Source organism: Urocitellus parryii, chromosome 1, assembly GCF_045843805.1.
Source record: "Urocitellus parryii isolate mUroPar1 chromosome 1, mUroPar1.hap1, whole genome shotgun sequence".
In the NCBI taxonomy this organism is placed as follows: Eukaryota; Metazoa; Chordata; class Mammalia; order Rodentia; family Sciuridae; genus Urocitellus; species Urocitellus parryii.
The window spans coordinates 211,967,196-211,985,811 of NC_135531.1; the positions used below are offsets into that span (position 1 = coordinate 211,967,196).

General features: G+C 38.8%; 1 protein-coding gene across 2 annotated transcripts in view; it reads right to left on the bottom strand.

Annotated features, from left to right (window-relative positions):
• Positions 1 to 265: 265 nt before the first annotated feature.
• Positions 266 to 18,616, bottom strand: part of Acvr1 (activin A receptor type 1) — a 121,284-nt gene continuing 102,933 nt past the window's right edge. For both annotated transcript variants that reach the window (XM_026401468.2, XM_026401469.2), the window contains 4 exons: positions 16,829 to 17,104; positions 12,661 to 12,858; positions 2,198 to 2,328; positions 266 to 1,439 (listed from right to left, as the gene is read on the bottom strand). In XM_026401468.2, the coding sequence (XP_026257253.1) occupies positions 1,305 to 1,439; positions 2,198 to 2,328; positions 12,661 to 12,858; positions 16,829 to 17,104 (740 nt within the window). In that variant the 3' untranslated portion in view covers positions 266 to 1,304. The remainder of the gene's footprint in view (positions 1,440 to 2,197; positions 2,329 to 12,660; positions 12,859 to 16,828; positions 17,105 to 18,616) is intronic.

Sequence of the window (18,616 nt, forward strand, 5' to 3'; positions counted from 1 at the left end):
AGTTCAGGAAACTGAGAAGGAAAATCACAAAAGAGAAACATAAAACTCATATTTTCAGGTACCAAATTCAAGCAGCGAGACATCCTCATAGTACCCTCAGGTTCATTACTCGCCTTGGAAAGCAAATTCAATTTTCAAATTAGTTTTCAGTTTCTATTGCTCCCATAAGAAAACACATTATATTACACAGATCTTTATATGTTGAAAATAATTCCACTGATTGACTTGAAAACAGTTTATTTAATTTATACAAATAACTACTAAATACAAAAAGTAGATTAAAACAAAATAGTTATTTTTTTCTGGCAGAGTTTAAATGCACATAATGGATAATTCCGAAGAAAATGCATTTTCCCCCACAGCGTTCAGGACTAAAATTCTACTGAAATCTTTGTTTCTAAATCAGTAATATATTCGGTGGTGTCACATGGGTAATGACTAAATACGTTCTGCATAAGAACTGAAAAAAAAGTTACAGTCTACACACATACAAATGTGAAGCATTTAAATGTGAATTTAACTGATAATAAAAGAAAATGTCCATTTCAGAGTATAGTGTTAAAAACATTTCAGTAATAAAATCATAAGACCACATAAAAATAAGCTTTAACATACACACAAAGCAGTTTTGTAAAAACTGCTAAGTGCACAAGTAATAAATAATTTGCAAAGTTGTGTATAAACAATTCCTAATGTTCGGCATCGTTGTAAACATCAGCACATGTGTAAAATGCAGCAAAGTCTGACATTACATTTTGTTTTTGCCAAATTGAATTCCTATTATCCAAAGACAGACCAGTGGAGTACGCAGCCAAAGTTTTGGCAAGTCGGGTCTTTAAAATTAAGAGTAACAGTGCAAGTAAGGAATGCAAAGAATTCCTAGTGCAATAAAGAAGAGAAGCACAGGCAATATTGCTGATTAAAAATTCACCACCTCCTTGAGTTTCCCGTGGGGAGTGTCTAGGAGACCTGTGAAAGATATGCAAAGCCACTGTCTTAATGCCCAGATCTCTTTTAGGATTTCTCTGTGTTCCTCCAGTTCCCTACCTTTGCAACAGTATCTGTCCACTATTAGTCTTTGCAGTGTGAACAGTTCATGAAATGCCCAGTTCACAGTCCTTGAGCGAGGTTGGGGTGGTTTTGGTGTCTCCCCAGCACATGGCTAGGTGAGATGTCTGCCTCGTCAAAGTGGCCATTGAGGGAGGGAGACAGATGAGTTCTGTTCTGACAACCAGGCAGGCCAGCATTAGGTCCCAGCTGGACAACGACAACATCAAATCTTCCTTCTTGACACCGTGAAAATGTCAACAGTCAGTTTTCAATTTGTCTAGGGAATTATCAATTTTGGTCAAAGTCTTTTTGATACGCAGAGCTGTGAGTCTTGCAGATGGGTTTTGATACCAGCATTCTTTCATCAGCTTGGCCAGAGAGGTTAATGTCTGAGAAGAGAAAGAACAAAGACCACAATGACAAATTGGCTGTTTAGTGGCACTGAAAGCTGTTTGCAGAGGTAAAGTCAACTGTTTTGAAAAACTCTGCAGGTTGTATGAAGTTAAAGAGATGTTATTGCCATTTTCTTTAAACAAACATTCAAGGCTTTAACCAATGATAAAGTCACTCAAGAGTTTCTTGAACTCTGTCCTTTCGACTCTTAATACTACGAACTTACCTTATCAGGCAAATTACACAGGCCAAGTTGGACCCCTTGATGGATTTATGGACACTAAAAGCAATGGTAGTAACCCAGAGATAGTGAAATCTGCAAATTGGATCACTTCCCAAAGTCCTAGATCTGCTACTAGTTATGTGTAGTAAGACAGGCTCTACAGCATTGAGTAGTTTGTTTGAAATTTTAGGTAAGCAGAGATAAAGAGGAGATGAAAAGCTTCACTCCAGATCTCAATGCAATCACAGGGCTAATAGCAGCAGTAATATGTCTCCTAATCCCTGGTCAGTCGTAAATTCTTCTGAATAGTATCACTCATTAGCAAGACCTACCAGACAGCACTTCTTAAAGAACAAGACAATTTTCCAAATCTACTTAGTTAGGCTCAAAGAGCCTTCTACAAAAAACAGGGAGGGAGAGTGGCCAATACAGAGTGCAGATGGCTTAGATACAAAAGATCTATTGAAATCAAAAGCAAGCAAATTACAAGCAGCCAAAATAGCTCTAGAACCAAGAAACTAGAACTCTCACCGGGTCTGAGAACCATCTGTTGGGTATGTTTGGCCTCTGTTGATCCACACACACTACTTTCCTCATATCTTCAAAACTTGGGTCATTGGGAACTACATCGTAGAATGGTGGCTTGTAGTCTTCCACTATACCTGCATATGGGACAAGAATTGTGCTGGGTTAGCAAGATAGTAAATGTTCCCCTAAGATTTTATTGATGGGTCTCACAGGTTATAATGTGACAGGATAAAGTACTAGTCACCTTCCTCATACCTTAAGCCGTTCTGGAAACTACAAGGAGATACTAACTACACAGCCTGTAGGGAAATAGAGGAAAATATTTATTAGAAGAAAGTACGGGAAAACTTCTCATGTAATCACGAGTATTAACAAAATGCTCCGACAGGACACACAAACAGCTCTGCAATGCCCAATAAAGACTGAGTGACCTAAAATAAAAATTCCTCTGGTTGTCAGAGAAGAACAAAACACTTCTAAAAAGTACACGCATCTAGTCATTTCCAACCATAAATAGAAGTAAAAAGTTGTCCTCAAACTAGAGTTGGAAGCAAATAAATTAAGACCATCCCCCCAAATAAGACTTTCTGTTATAAAATTATTTTGTAATAAGAATCATTGTTTAAAAATAATCCTTCCCACTGGGAAGGATGCTAATAATGTAATATTGCATTTCCTTGTTCATCCATTCTACATGCCATGAATACCCTCTAACCACCAGGCACAACTCTCCATTGGATGGTTCTGTTAATTGCTCTCAGATTGAAGGCACAAGACAAACTGTAGAGAGACTAGCCATCAGGAAGGCAAAGGGACAGTGAAGAAAGCTGAACTCTTCTCTTACCCCTATGCAAACATCAAAGTGACCACTTTCAGCTTCTATTCCTGAATGACTTCCCATGGCTTAGAAACCTTTTCCAACAAAATTACATAATTCACTTCATCATTTGCAACTGGAAAACTGATTCTTCCCTTCATCGAGATGAAACCAAAAACATCTATTCTTTCCTTCCCTTCATCAAAAAAATTCAGTAGAGCAGTCAGCGGATAACTTGGCTTCCAGCTCTCTTCCCTTCCTCCATGTAATTTATTTCTACTCCTAAATACATAAGGGGTTATGGCAGAGGACAGAAGGAAGCTTTGCACACAGTTATGATTAAGTTTTCCTAGTTCCTACAAGCCACCTTTGAAGCTTCAATCCCCTTTTCATTTATTAAAGAAATTACCTAGCAGTGAGAAATTACCTACAGTTCTCGAGAATCCCATATAAATACAAACCACTTATGCAGAAGATTAGATATGATAAGGAGCATCTGTTCAAGAAATACTACATAATTTTTTTTAAACTTCACAAATTCAACTAAAGAGTTTATTTTTAAAATAGAAAGTAGTCTAAATTGTGTTTTTAAAAATTCTAGTTGGTACCCTTCTTACTTCTGAATCACTTAGCCCATTGCCTAGCTGCACTGTAATGTGTCAATTACCTTCCCTGACAAATCATCAACAGCCCATATTGGGCATCAACCACAGCTTCCAGAATACCTGGAACATCTCAGAGGTCTTACATGCTTCTCATGTAAGATCCCAGGAAGCATTCAAACAAAAATATTTTACTTCTTTTCAGTACTAAGAGACACCACCTAAACCCTGCACCTTTGCCAGGCCACATGAATAAATTTACGGTAAACAAAGATGTGCTTTTCACCACCTCTTAATTTTTTTCCGCAGGAACACATTTAATAACTTTGCTTAATTCTTTAAAATTCTCACAGAAGGCTATTTGGAGTAATTTGCCTAGTGAGTGTGGGAAGGGTTATGTGAATGTAAACAGTAACACAAAGTCAGATTTTTTTTTTATTTCTAGGCAAAATAAAATGTGGATTAAAACATAAGATTTGACGACGCCCAACAATGAACTTCACTCTACAAAGCTGAAGTTTTCCCTTATGTTTCTATATCCCATAGTTTAATCTTAATAAATACCCCCAGCTTTTAAGAAAGGAAGTCAAGTTTAAAAAGAAAGACCACTTAATCGATTATGCCTGGGACTTTGTCACAACTCTGTTTCTTCAACCATTGGTCAGTGGTTGACTTTGGCCAGGCTTCTCCGAAATAAAATAAACCTAACTGTAGCAATCACTTGGAACTCCCTCTAGTCAAGGAAAGCACATTTCCATCAGTCAAAAGTACATTATAGCTACTATGTGTGGAATGCTATATTAATGCTGAGGATAATAAAAAGCTTAAACATGCTCTCGTTTTTCAAGGAAATCAAATTCTAGTAGAAGATCAACACAGTCCCTTTCTTTCTTTCCTCAGATGATGGTTTCTTTCTTTCTTTCTTTCTTTTTATTTTATTTTATTTTTTTTTTTTTTTTTGGTACCAGGGATTGAACCCAGGACTCTTACCCACTGAGTCACATTCTTATCCCTTTAAATTTTTTTTTTTTTTTCCTTTTGAGACAGGTCTCACTAAATTGCTTAGGACCTCTCTAAGTTAGTTAGGCTGGCTTTGAATTTGTGATCCTCCTGCCTGACCCTCCTGAACCACTAGGATTAGAAGCATGCACCACTGTGCCTGGCAACCATGTTTAATTGAAAGGCTTTTTTGTTTGTTTGTTTGTTTGTTTTGTTTTGTTTTTGAGGCAAATCTATCTTTACCAATCAAAAAGAACCTCAATACCTTTTCTCCCCACTATTTATATCCTGAAAGGCAAAAGTAGAAATACTAAATGTTTGCTTGTTAGCTCAACACTGACTCAATAACCATGTGACCCTTTAAACTCTGTGTGTCAGAAGTTATACTTGGCAGTAGGGATACAAATGAAAAGGAAGTTGTGACCATACTAAGGAGCAGGGCAATAGGAGAGGTGGATAAAACTGAAATGATAAACTTGTGTCAGAGACAGAAGCCATAAGATGGGGGGACAGAGAAGGACCCATCTGTCTGGTTTCCCAAGTACAATCTATAAACTGGTGCTACCAAAATACAACGAGCTTTCCAGGACCCAGGGGTTGGGTGCACATAGATAAGCAATTTGTGAGGGAGCATGAAGGTGAGAGGAAGACAAATCACCACGGAGAGATCTTCGCTCCAGGTAGAGGGAGAGTGGGGCAGGGAAGGATGACAGTGAGCCTCACATGCTGGAGACATGAAGGGGAGATCCCTAGAGGTTAAGAGTGGGGCACAGGGCGGTGGGAAGCCTGGAAGGAAAGACCAGGGTGGGTGGGAGGTGAGCACCTCAGGAGGTGACTTGTGTTGCCAAGGTAGGAAGTGACTGACTTACAACGATTCCTCATATTTGCCAAAAAGTGACAAACAATCTGGGTAGCCAGGCAAAAACAGTGAACTGTAAGTCCTATAAAGGCAGCCCCCAACGAGCAACTGCCAAATCGTGAGCCAGCAGAGATGACAGCACGAATTCAGGAAAGCAACTAAAAATATGAAATGCTTCAAGTGCCAAAGGAGTGGTACAAACAACAAACGATACAGGGATGCAGGGGAGAGGAGCTGTAAACGCTGGTCAAGGAAAGAACAAACAGCCCGGCTGGCCTTCCCATCAAGGCGGCTGCTGACTCAAAGCGGCCAGGGAAAGCAATCAGAGAAATTATTCATAACTACACCCCCTCAACTTTTGGCATGTGTAACTAATTTATACAATCTTTTTTTTTCCCCTCCTTGGGCATATGTTTAATTGAAAGTTTTTTTTTTCTTCTGAGGCAAATCTATCTTTACCAATCAAGATCCCTACCACTAATATGCAGCATGGCTCTGAATAAACTCTCAGTTGTCAGTTTTCCAATACCTTCCAGCTACACATCACAAGCTCATGTGCAAAACAAGAATACCCTCCACATGTGCTCTGAAAAACATGAAATGCCACCGTGTCCTGCCTACCAAGGCCTTGGACTAAACACTCATCTTCTCCCCTTTGACAGATGCATGCCACAGGTCTTTCTGTTTCACATCCTATCCTCCCATATTCCACTGTCTCCAGCAAGATCTTCAGAAGAAAATTGAGGGTAAGTGCATTATGTCTCTCCTCTGCCTGTATTCCACCAGTATTGCCCTTAGGAGGATGTTCATTCCCCACTACTGCCCAAGTCCACCACAATCCTTCACATACCTGGGCATCAGCCACACTAAAATGGCTTGCAGTTCCACTAAAAGGGTGTATAAGGACTTTCCATCACTCTTCCCCCTTGTGTAGCATACCAATTATCATCATAGTCTAATTGTATTCTCATTCTCACTTGCACCTCACACCCTCCCAAGCTTGCCCAGTTGAGCTCTGGTTCAACTCTTTTCGGACTCAGTTCATGCCTCTGTCTTCTGAGCAGACCCTCCAACTTCCACAACTCCAGGGTCCCAAGACTCAGTGCTCACCCTATACTCAGGCGCCTTCATGTGCACCTCAACTGTTATGGCTTAATCTGTTGATTTATAACAATTTATTATAGCTACAAGTATATCCATACAGAGAGTTGCTATCCATAGGTAATTCCTACAGAAAGGCTGAAATTCTTCAGAGATTAGTAGAACTAATCTAGTAGTAGAATTTAATTAGTAGAATTTGAAAAGAAAAAAGAGGAATGGTTTGTACTTGCTTTCTGGGAAAATGATAAGTCAAAACAGTTGTTTCCTCTAAGGGTGGCATGTGGGACACTTCGATGTGGTTCAAGGACAAAAACTTTTTATCTTACTAATTGCATATTTATGGTATCACTGTCTTCCATTTTATGCCAGGTGACACTGGTTTTCCAACTCTAGTGGTGATATTAATTTTCTTTCAAAACAAATTTAACTTTGAAACTAGCCAATTTAAAAGAAAAAAAATTACATAAATAGTGATATAGGTGTCAAATAGGTATGGGAAAATCATGAAGGTAGCATGTGTATGAGTGAATCCTGGGAACACAGAGTTTACAGAAAGGCATTCTTCCTGTTGAGACAGGGCTCAAAGAGGTGCCTCCAATATTTGTGTTATTCCACCTGATATAAAATGTCAAAATATTTTTCATGACATAGCATACAAAAAAAAAATGGTTAGTGAACGTATGGCTAAGGCTTGTCATGGCAGAGGGGATGACGCTTCATAGTTCTGGACCTGGTGGTCCTGATTCACTGACAGGGGGGTGAGAGAATCAGTACAGTATCTGGGGCATCCAGGAGCCCCACAACAGGTAGCCCTTTCTGAAAGCAGAGGTGGAGTTGGGAGGGCAGCTCTGCTCCCTGCTAGGTAGATTAAGGTTGTGACAGCTGTGTCCGAACTCGCCCCCACTGCAATTCATGGACAGTGGAAACACACATGCTTTCTTTCTTTCTTTTTTTAAAAATATTTTTTAGTTGTTAATAGCATCACATATAAATAAGTAAATAAAATAAAGGTCTAAGAATTGAACCCATATACTTTTTTTTTGAAAGAGAGAGAGAGAGAGAGAGAGAGAGAGAGAGAATTTTTTAAATATTTATTTTTTAGTTTTCGGTGGACACAACATCTTTATTTTATTTTTATATAGTGCTGAGGATCAAATCCAATGCCCCACGCATGCCAGCCGAGCACGCTACTGCTTGAGCCACATCCCCCCCACCCATATACTGTTTAAAGTCAAAACTTACTGCCTCCTCAGGAATCCATGCTAAAAATTACAAAACTAATTAATTTTTAAATTAATTAATTAATTTCTATAGCTAAGATTCCCATAGATGCAATATAGCAAAAGTACGATGATTTATCAGTTACTAAGAAGTCAGGTTTAACTAACAATATTTAAGCAGCAATGGACTGAATTACCACAGGGGTGGACAAAAATGCCTAAGAAGGCTGCCTGGCATTTCCTGAGTTGGATTTTACACACCCCCAAACCTAGAGAGACAGAAGTGCCACCTGGCTCCAGACATTTGGTAGCTATAAATCCCTCCTAAGAAGGTGCCATTCACTGCATGGTAGGGCTTTTATGAGGTTTAAGCTGCTGAAGTTTTGTCTTGGGGAAGGACTGCTCAAGAGCCAGTTGGGAAGAGAGTACTGGGTAGTAAACAGCATCCAATCAAGTTCTGCTGCCTTCAGGTTATTTTGGAATGAGGTCAACTGATTGCCCACCTCTATTATGGATCTCTAAATCATGGACAAGGAATTCAGAAATTTGATGGGGGGAAAAAAATCCTTCCTCCCACCTCACCTCCATATGCCTGACCCCAGTTGCTTACCTAAAAGGTAAAAACAAAAAAGTGAGCAAAAAACCTGAAATTACTATGAAAGTGAAAAAAAAAATTCCCTAGTATGATTCAGCTATTTGTTCAAACCTTAATATACGCTAAAGCAGTCAATTAAAGTCATGAAACATGTTGGATATTAAGTTGCTGAAGAAGTGAGAGTTGTCATGGTTTCCATACACAAGCCCATTGTGCTTAGGAACAGAAGCACATGCGGTTCCCTGGCAGGCTCAAGATTAATTAGAAGAGGTTTTTCCAAAATAAGTGTGCCAAACATAAGCTTCTTCTAACAAGAGTTTTCTAGTCCCTGTCCCTGAAGAGGTGCAGCTTGGCCAAAGACCCAAATAGTTTTTGACACATGTGAATGCTGGATTTCATCACAAAATAATCAAAGCCAGTGAAACAGTGTTCCACAGAAGCTTCCCATGGGCAGGGAAAAGGGGAAGCGAAGGTCATGTCCAGGCCAAGTGCTAGCACAGTGAGGAGGAGAAAAGGGTGTCTGAGGTCTGCAAGCTCCTAGAAACGTGCCATTTTGCAAAGTAACCAAAATATGAGGAACAAAGCACTCTCTCTAAGCCACACACACACTAAGTGCTTCACCTCTGTGACCTCATTTAATCATCATCACCTTTTTAAGTGGATGTTACCTATCTTTTTCAAGTGTTGAAATTAATCAAAGGGCCTGGGTCAGAAAGCATGATCTCAGGGGCCAGAGTATTACTGATTCCCTTTTGCTGCTTCCAGTGGGCCCAGGAAAAAGAGTGCCCAGCTCTAGAGGACACAGTCCAGCAGGCTTCTGTGTGTAATGACATCTCCAGAGACCCAGAGCAACAGAAGACAGAAATACCCATCTCAATAAGCTATATAACCACCAAACACCAGAGAAACAGATTTGTCCTATCTTCTTGTGGTATGTGCCTGCGCAATAAGGGTACATCGCCTTCTCAAAAAAGTTTTATATCCAGATTGTATATATGTAGAAAGGAATGGTGTCATTAAATCTTCTGACCTTAGATCTACTAAAGTTCTGGGGCTGGGGCCCAGCACTGTGCGTCTCGACAAGCTCTGTACGTGATTGTGGTGCACGTTCCAGTTTCAAAACTACTGATCTAAGCAAAACCCCACTGAAGTTCATGCACATATTCACACAGGAGAAGTGAGAAAACGGTTTTCTTTCCTACCAATTCCAAATTCAGTGTCAAACTGACACCACAAGTAAATTCCAAAAGACACTATTGAGAAATGTTCACATGTGAAAATGGACTTAACTCTCATTTCCTGTACAGAAACAGCATGAGGTTTATTATTAGTAGAAAATAAATGTACAATTCCAATAAAAATACAAAATACTACATATTTTTATGCTCATAGTTCACTTGAGGATCATATTGCTCCAAGAGAACTATCTGGTCATCAATTTTTATAATGGACTCTGAAACTCAAAGGATGCATAATTATAATAACCTTCTTAATGTAAGACATTCACATATTTAAATGAGGTACATTTTATATACAATAATTTCAACATCTATATTCCTTTAACGATAGTACCTAAAGCTGGTAAGAAAGTGAAATAGGTACATCACACCCTGGGGTGAGAAGGATATTGTAAATTAGAACTGCTCTAAGGGAAAGCAATTTGGCAATGTGTTCCAAATCATAAAAATGTCCATACTCTTTGACCTATTAAAATCTGCTTCTTTTCAAATTAGGAATGAATTCTCCAAATGAAAAAGTGATGTGCACAAAAATGTCTACGACAGGCCCCAAATGGGGAGACAGGATGTACTCTAACAATATGGAAATGGATGTTAATAAAATATCATGTGAGCATTTAAAACAAGTACAGGGGCTATATGACAATGTGAAAACCACACACACAAATGAAAAAGATGACATAGATTTGAATTTATATGATTACAACTGAGTTTAAGGGATGCACAAATAAGTACAAAGAAACGTGAATAAAATCTGAAAACAAAAATTTTCTTGTTTTTCTTTCTACTCACTTTTTCGTTTTAGGGGAGTAGTCATTAAAGTACTAATTTTAGTAAAGTAGGTTTTCAAGTAGCATGGGAAACCATTAAGCCTGAGTTTAGATAAACTGATCTGTAGCTGGGGGGCAGGGGGTGGGGTGGGGGTGTCCATGTGAATGTTCTTAGGAAAGAAAGGACCACAGAAAGAAAAGGGAAAAATATCAAATTAGTCATTGCCAAAGGACAATAGCTGATTTACATGAGAAATAAGATACACTTACCTCCCCCTAAAAATCAAACCACATCACAAAAGTTCAACCCACAAAATTTTAGGAAATAGCTAGCAGCTAAATGATGCGAAAAAGGAGATCAATAAATCAAAAGCAACCAAAACATTCTCTCTTCTACCATCCACAACTGCGTTTTCCAAAAATAATGTTGAACACAGGATCTAGCAAGCAAGCTAACATTTGTTGAGCTAGATTTTAAATGGATGACTCTAACTTCAAACTGACTACTATTAATCACAGCTGATCTTTAAAAGCCATTTGGGTGTATGCCTATGACACAGGGAACGGGTTTGCAACATGAGTTCTTACAAAGCCGAATCCCAAGTTTCTGCCAAGCAAGCCTGCTTGGCTCTGCGCTGCACGCCCACAGCTGGAAGTGCTACTGTGCTGGCCGTGGGATGCCAGCTTCCTCTTCATTTGGGGAAGTTCCCCATCACACAGTTTATTCTGAGACCAATCCTTCTCTACAGTCTCTTTAAGATAAACTACTCAAGAGTCACACTTTTTTTTTTTTTCAGTTCCAATGTGCTCAAGAATGATTGGGGGGGGGGCGAGGAAATGAAGCTGATGTGCAATTTCAGGCAAAGTTCAGAACTTTATAAATCAGCAAAACAATCCCTCTGTCGCAAACAATTCTCAAGGCACTTCAATGGCACAAACTGCCAAGGCAGTGGCTCCCAGCAATTGAGAAAGAATTACCAAGAAAATGTTCGTGACTTCATACAAAAAAAAAAAATGTACTTTAAAAGAGTAGTCAAGTTATGATCCTTGTATGTTTACTCTGAAACACTTGTTTTAGTACTCTCAGAGGGTTTGTTCAAAGCAGATACACTCTGCTATCACACAAAAAGCTACCGTGAAGGCATGCCAATTTTAATTATTGTACACTAAAACTATATTAAATTTCCCAATTCCATTTCCACCACATAATCTCCTAGTCTGACTGTGTAGTCATGAAAATGATGATTACCCCCCAAATCTCAATTCTTAGAAGAAAATATCCATGGAAGGCTGATGGAGCATAGATGTCAGAGGCTTCATGCATTTTTTTTTCTCAAATACTTTAAATCCAGGATCATAATGGATCACAGAAGAATAAAATGTAAAGTGTCATTGGAAATTAACAGAAATCTAAATATATGACATCTTCTTTTGTTTTTCTGGGATAATTTCAGATACATGCTGTGTGAAATAAGACTTCAAGTGGTGAAGATATGAAGAAGTTCATCAAGCTGATTCAAGAGATTGTGCTACAAAACACACAACTTTGTGTGTTGTTGGGGCATGCCCAATTTTTAAAAAGATTTAATCCTTTCCAAACACAAAGTACCTTAAAGTCTAAATATGTATTTGAGATTGATTTGGGTACATAAAAGATAAGAGCCAGAGCTCACCATAGGGATTCAGGTCATCAATGAGTTGACCTATATGTGCCCTTAACTGCTAAGCAACACCATTTCATTAAACTACTTATAAACAGATCAATATAAGCCACCTATTGAGGGCTCCCCAAATTGAAACTGGACTTATTCAGAAAGGAATGGCTTCGGAGTGTGAAAACTGAACCCCTTCTCAATAAGCCAATCATAAGAAGTGAAAATGTCTAAAACAGAAGAATTCACCCTAAGGCGCACTTGAGAGCATTCTCCTCAAGTTAAACCTACCTCAGGAGGAGAACAAAGAGGAAAAGGAGGGTAAAGAGAAAGTCAAATAGGAAGAAATGAAATATGGACCAACCCAAACACAACCCAAGAAATAATTAGTCTCCTCCAGAAAAACTGTTTCTCAACTGTCATTTCCTCTTATGCTTCAAACACGATGCTGTGGCAGTGAGTTCACCTACCAGCCACAAGTCAGATATACACTCCCAGAGTTTCACGAGTATGATTCAAGGAACTAGGTAGGCTTCTGTCTCCCCCCTTCCCCTTTCAACAGTATCAATGTCAAGAGAAGGGGGACAAGGACAATATTATATCAGATACCTACCATTGCTCACCATCCGCCTGGCCACTTCCCACAAAACAAGTCCAAAGGCCCAAATATCGACCCTCTTGTAAGAATCAAAGCAATCCACCTGGATGGTTTCATCTAGAACTTCAGGGGCCATGTAGCGCTTGGTGCCTACACGAGGATTGTTCCCCACATCAAGCTGATTGGTGCTCTGGGAATGCATGACTGCCAGGCCTGAAAGGAAGAAGACAACAGTGCAGATTAGCTCACTTCCTTTCTCACAGAAAGGCTTTTGAAAGGATTTTAAACTAACCCCAATCAAAAGTGCCCTCTGGTGGTACATGTGGTCACTGCTGCATTAAACCCAGAATCATCCTTGGAATACTTGGGGTGACTTTTGGAGTGACAACAGGAAAGAAGGCTAATACTAGAAACACTGTGGAGTTACAGGAGCCTCTAAGGGACAAAATGCTTTGGGCAAATGGCAGACCCATGCATTCAATCCATATGAGGCCAGTGTTTGAAGTCCATAGGAAAACAGGCTCCCATGTTAAGTGTGAGCCTCAAAGTGGCTTAACAAGTAAATTAAGCTCTCAAGCTCCTCCACCATTCCCACTCCTCTCCAAACATAAATTTCAAACAGTGTGAGACTGAGAATTTGAGGTAATTTGTCACCACATCAAGGGCAGACTGCAACAGGCCCTGCTCCATCCCTAAGGGGAGAGCTGCTTCTCTGAGCAAGAAAGCTGCCAGACAGGCCTCTCTGCCTGGAATCAGTGGAACAGACAGCATTAAACGAGACCTCAAGTCAATATGTATCTCTCATGTTAAATGGCCTGAAACACTTAAAACAGGGCTCTTTTCAGAATTCCTCAGTCAATGAGAGAGACCTGGTATTCCTGACTAGCCGGGGGTGGCGGGGGATAGATGGATTCAGACATGGTTTATTTGAGGATGAATTACTTATTGATGCGTACATAGACCAACTGAAAATAATTCACTTGATATAATGAAAAGTGCCAACATGGAGCAGGATGCCCCTGTAAATCTGTGCAATCCAAAGATCTCTTGGAATTCCCTCAGCTATCTGTTGAGAATCCTTCTCTTTTCACTTCATGCCTTCGAATGTGTGGGACTATGACTCTATGTAACGCCAGGGAGGTAGCATATTGTTATCTCATCCTTAAAAATTAGCTAAGATATTTACTAAAGCAGTGTGGGTCCCTCTTCTCCTATTTTTATAATCAACTCTAAGATTCTAAGGCCATTGTAAATATTTCCCAAATCATATATGCCCCTCACCATTCCCAGAACCAGAGATGATCTATGAGAAGATTAAAAGGATACAATTTAAACAAAACATGGCAATACAACCGTGGTGCTTTTATTTATTTTGGTACTAGGGATTGAACCCAGGGATGTTTATCACTGAGCCACATCCCCAGCCCTTTTTTGCAGGGGGTGGGTGGGGTACTGGGGATTGAATTCAGGGGCATTCAAAGACTGAGTCACAACCCCAGCCCTGTTTTGTATTTTATTTAGAGACAGGGTCTCACTGCACTCCTTAGTGCCCCACTTTTGCTGAGGTTGGCTTTAAACTCACGATTCTCCTGCCTCAGCCTCCTGAGCCGCTATGATTACAGGTGTGCGCCACCACGCCCAGCATGCTTTTAAAATATGTCTACAAGTTCTTTGAAACTTTTCTCTTCAAGAGGTGACCCTAAATTTCTCATCCCATTAGTGTAGGCTGAACTACTAAAGATAATATGGCAAAAGTAATGAGTTGTGTCTTTAAAATTAGGACATAAAAGACATCAGATAATTATAAAAGCCTCCTTGTTTGTTCTCATGGCTCTCACATCACGTTACAAAGACATTCAGCAGCCCTGTGGAGGGCCACATGTAAGGAACTGGGGCTTGCTGCCTGTAGTCATGTGGGTGCGCCATCACCGAACTGGACCTTCTAGCCTGCATCAAGCCTCTCAGATGACTACAACCCAGATGACCAGCAGCTTGACTGAACACTCCACAAGACCCTATGCCAGAAGTCATTCCAAGCTCCCTGACCCTCAAGGGGATGAGTGAGACGATATATTTGTGTCATTTTAAACTGCTAAGTTTTACAGGGAATATGTTACCTACTAATAAATAATTTTTACATTAAAGAAACAAAACAAACACATGCAATGTGTGAATTCTTATTTGAAAAAGAACTGGAAACATTTGAAAATAGATATTAATGATATTAGAAAACTACCAAGAATTGGTTACATTAGAGATGTATTTTTGAGACATTTTTAGAGGATGTGTTTGAGGTCATCAGGAGAAAAGTGTTGTGGTGTCTTCAACATATTTTCAAAGAGGTTAGCAAAAATACAGACAGGACCATATACAGATAAGGCAAGTGTGCCAAAATGTTTCAATTTAGGTGTTGAGAATTTAAAGTGATCACTGCACAATTCTCTCAATCCTTATATATGTTTGAATTTTTTACAATAAAAAGTTCAAAAAAAAAATAAATGGAATGCCACTCATAAGTATTAATAATAGAATGAGGAGCTGGGTTTGTGGCTCAGTGGTAGAGAGCTTGCCTAGCACATGTGAGGAACAGGGTTTGATCCTCAGCACCACATCAAATAAATAAATAAATGAATGGAGGTGCTGAGTTCATCTACAACTAAAAAAAATACTTTAAAAAATAATAGAACTATTTCTAATGAGTGAGCCTTAATTTCTGAGTATAATGTAAAAAATTATATACAAATTATGGTCTTATAAGAGCCGTTTCCCATACTATATTATCAATCCCCTGAATACTAACATCTTAGTGCAGATTTTTAAATCACCTGATGTATCTAATTAGAAGGCTGCAGATCAAAACCAACTGTAGCTGAAGAACTTATTACAAAATGCCCCCACTCTTTTCCTTACAAGTCTCACATCCTAAAGTCAAGACCTCAATTTATCCATCCCCCCTGAGGCCACTAGATTATAACAGTAGCAACCATTTGAATCCTTTGCCTGGCATTGATGATAATTTCTCAGCCTTATCAGAATCCTGTGTGGTAAGCCTAATTGTTTTTTTAGTTATATGAGTAATACACATACATGCAATGATCAAAGTTTCAAACGGTGCAGAAGTACAGAATGGGGCAGAAGTACAGCCCTTGGGCTAACACTGCTTGCACAGACTCATGCAAAAACACAGGGTAAATAAAAGCGAAAGTCAGAATTTAAACCCAAATTGCCCTGCACCAAGAGATATAACACAAGCCATAAGCATCTTCTACACTACAACAAAACTGCCTGCAAAAAGCCTCAGGGCCATGTACTTATTGTAAAATAATTTCTAAACATGAAAGAGAAGAATTTCAAGGGATTCAAAGGAAGTAAATTTTCCTAACTTACTTCCTTGTGTTTAAAACCAAACAACAAAATGATAATAAGCCTTATTTTATTATAATTAAAGCTAATTTTGCTTAAACCTTTATCAGTCTTAACAATAACTGCAATAATGTGATAAACCATTTTTTAATCAAGTAACATAAGGACTCTCAATAGTCCACTGAAATAAATAACCAATATTATAACTCAGTTCTTATTAGCAAAATTATTCAGTCAATATTTTATGCATTTAGGATGAATACAGTTTTATATGAAATGCCATGGTACATGGAAATAATCTTCTTAATAGTGCAGTTAAAAACTACATTGAGAGCTGGGGCTTTAGCTCAGTGGCAGAGCATTTGCTTAGCACGTGGAGGCACTGGGTTTGATCCTTAGCACCACATAAAAATAAACAAATAAAATAAAGGCATTTTGTCCATCTATAAAAATATTAAAAAAAAACTACACTGAGAATTACCCTAACACTATGAAAATTAGATATTGTAGTAGAACAAAATGAACTATTTTGCTCTTTCTCAAATTGATAATTTTGTCTTAGTTACAGAAGAATGATTTTAGAAAACATCTTTAAGACCTACTCATTCCACAGAACATTTCACTGTGTACCTATTTCATGTGAAAGTTTGCAAAATCGTTATGTGACATTATTAGTTGCCTTTGAGAATGGGATAGTGACTGTCTGAGTCTAAGGTGACTTTCCTGAGGTGACTCAGAAAAGAAGAGCAACCTGGCTAGACACTGGAGAAAACAGAAGTAAAAATGGTAATTAAAAAATGTTTGTTTTTTTTAAATTTACCCAAATCTGCTATGCAACACTGTCCATTCTTCTTCACCAGGATGTTTTTACTCTTTAAATCTCGATGGGCAATGGCTGGCTTCCCTTGGGTCCCAAATATCTCTATGTGCAAATGTGCAAGACCACTAGCTATAGACAGCACTATTCGAAGGCAGCTAACTGTATCCAGAGTAGTGAGCTGAAGATAGTCATACAATGACCCCATTTCATGGTAATGCGTGATCAACCACAACTGGGTACTGGAGTGCCTTGATGTCATGTCTGAAGCAATGAAACCTGGAGAGAGTAAAAACAAAATTAAATTAGACATGTGAGCATTCCACACTGTAACTCTTCATATCCAGACACAGTGACTTACACAGTAGAAATCATCTGCAACAAAAACAAGTAAATAGCAATTGCCATGAGAGGTTAACAGACCCAGCAACAGAGAAAACAACAGCATTTATTCCTTAAAGGGGCACTAATTAATTGGAAATTTTCATATTAGTTTCCATTGTAAGTGATCCTTTAGAAAATATCTTTATGTTGTATTAAGATTCAGAAAGGTTATTTTGTGTTCGTGCATAATAATAGTGCCAAATTCTTCATAATGTTGATATTCTAAGCACAGATCATTCATCAAGCATCCTGAAGAAAAAAAAAATACAAAAAAATCCAGAACCTGGATACCTATATGCTAGTCTATATACCTATATGCTGCCTGCCTGTGATTTCTGCATAATAATGGGCAACTCCGGTAGGCTCTTTGACCTTTATCTGCTCAACTGTAAAATAAAGGAATGAATTTGCTAGATGATTGACTTTATTCATCAAATAAAGAAGGAACCAATAAGAAATATTGAAAATTTTGAGGCTCTTTTTTCAGTCACACAGAAACATGATGGTGACAATATCTGCTGGCTAGAAAAGACACATAAAAAGGAAAAAAAAACTACAATATGTGAAAAGTATTATAATATATACTCTACAAAGGGCAACACAAGCCCAGAGTAGGTATTGAGATGTTACAAAAGGCTTCCATCAGAAAGTGACAACTGAACTGCTCTCAAAGGGAAGTGAGACTCTGACAGTTGTGAACAGACACTGAAATTTTGAGGAAACTTTGGAGCCTACTAAAAGAAATTTTAATCTTCAATAACTTTCCCCAAAAGAAATACCCCAAACCAAAAAAACAAAAACAGGAAAAAAAGCAAACAAACAAACCCATCACCACTTTAAAGAAATTAAATTGCTACTGCATATCTGTGTGGCCTCTGCTGATTTCTTTCCCCAAGGAAAAGTAGCCTCTGATTAAATAAGTGAAAATCAAACTTTTGATTCCCTTACTTTCCCTCACCACCCTAGGTCTCAAAAGAAGGATTCTGTCATCCCATTAATTATGTTCTGAACCTTCAGGAAAAATGACTTTTTAAATAACGAGACTTTTTAAAAACTATTTCTCTCTCAAGTGTGAATTATATAACTCCATTTGTTTCACAATGCTGGGGCACTTTTGTGGGCTATTTGTGTTTTGAGTCAAAGCACTCTATTGTTAGTGGAGGTTGAGCAGGGGGGCTAGAGGTTGGAACTCTGGCACAGGCACTGGATGTGTTCCGAACCAGGGGACAAAGTAATTAGGGCCTCTTACTTCACACTCAATGTCATCCTCCCAGCCCTTTCAAGAGCTAAAAATAAAACTCAGTCTTAAGTAAGGTGACCAGTGCCCCCTTGTGAGCCTCTCCCTGGCACCGGTCATGGGAACCAGGTACTGGGCAGCTGTGACAGCCAAGATGTAAGGCCACCACC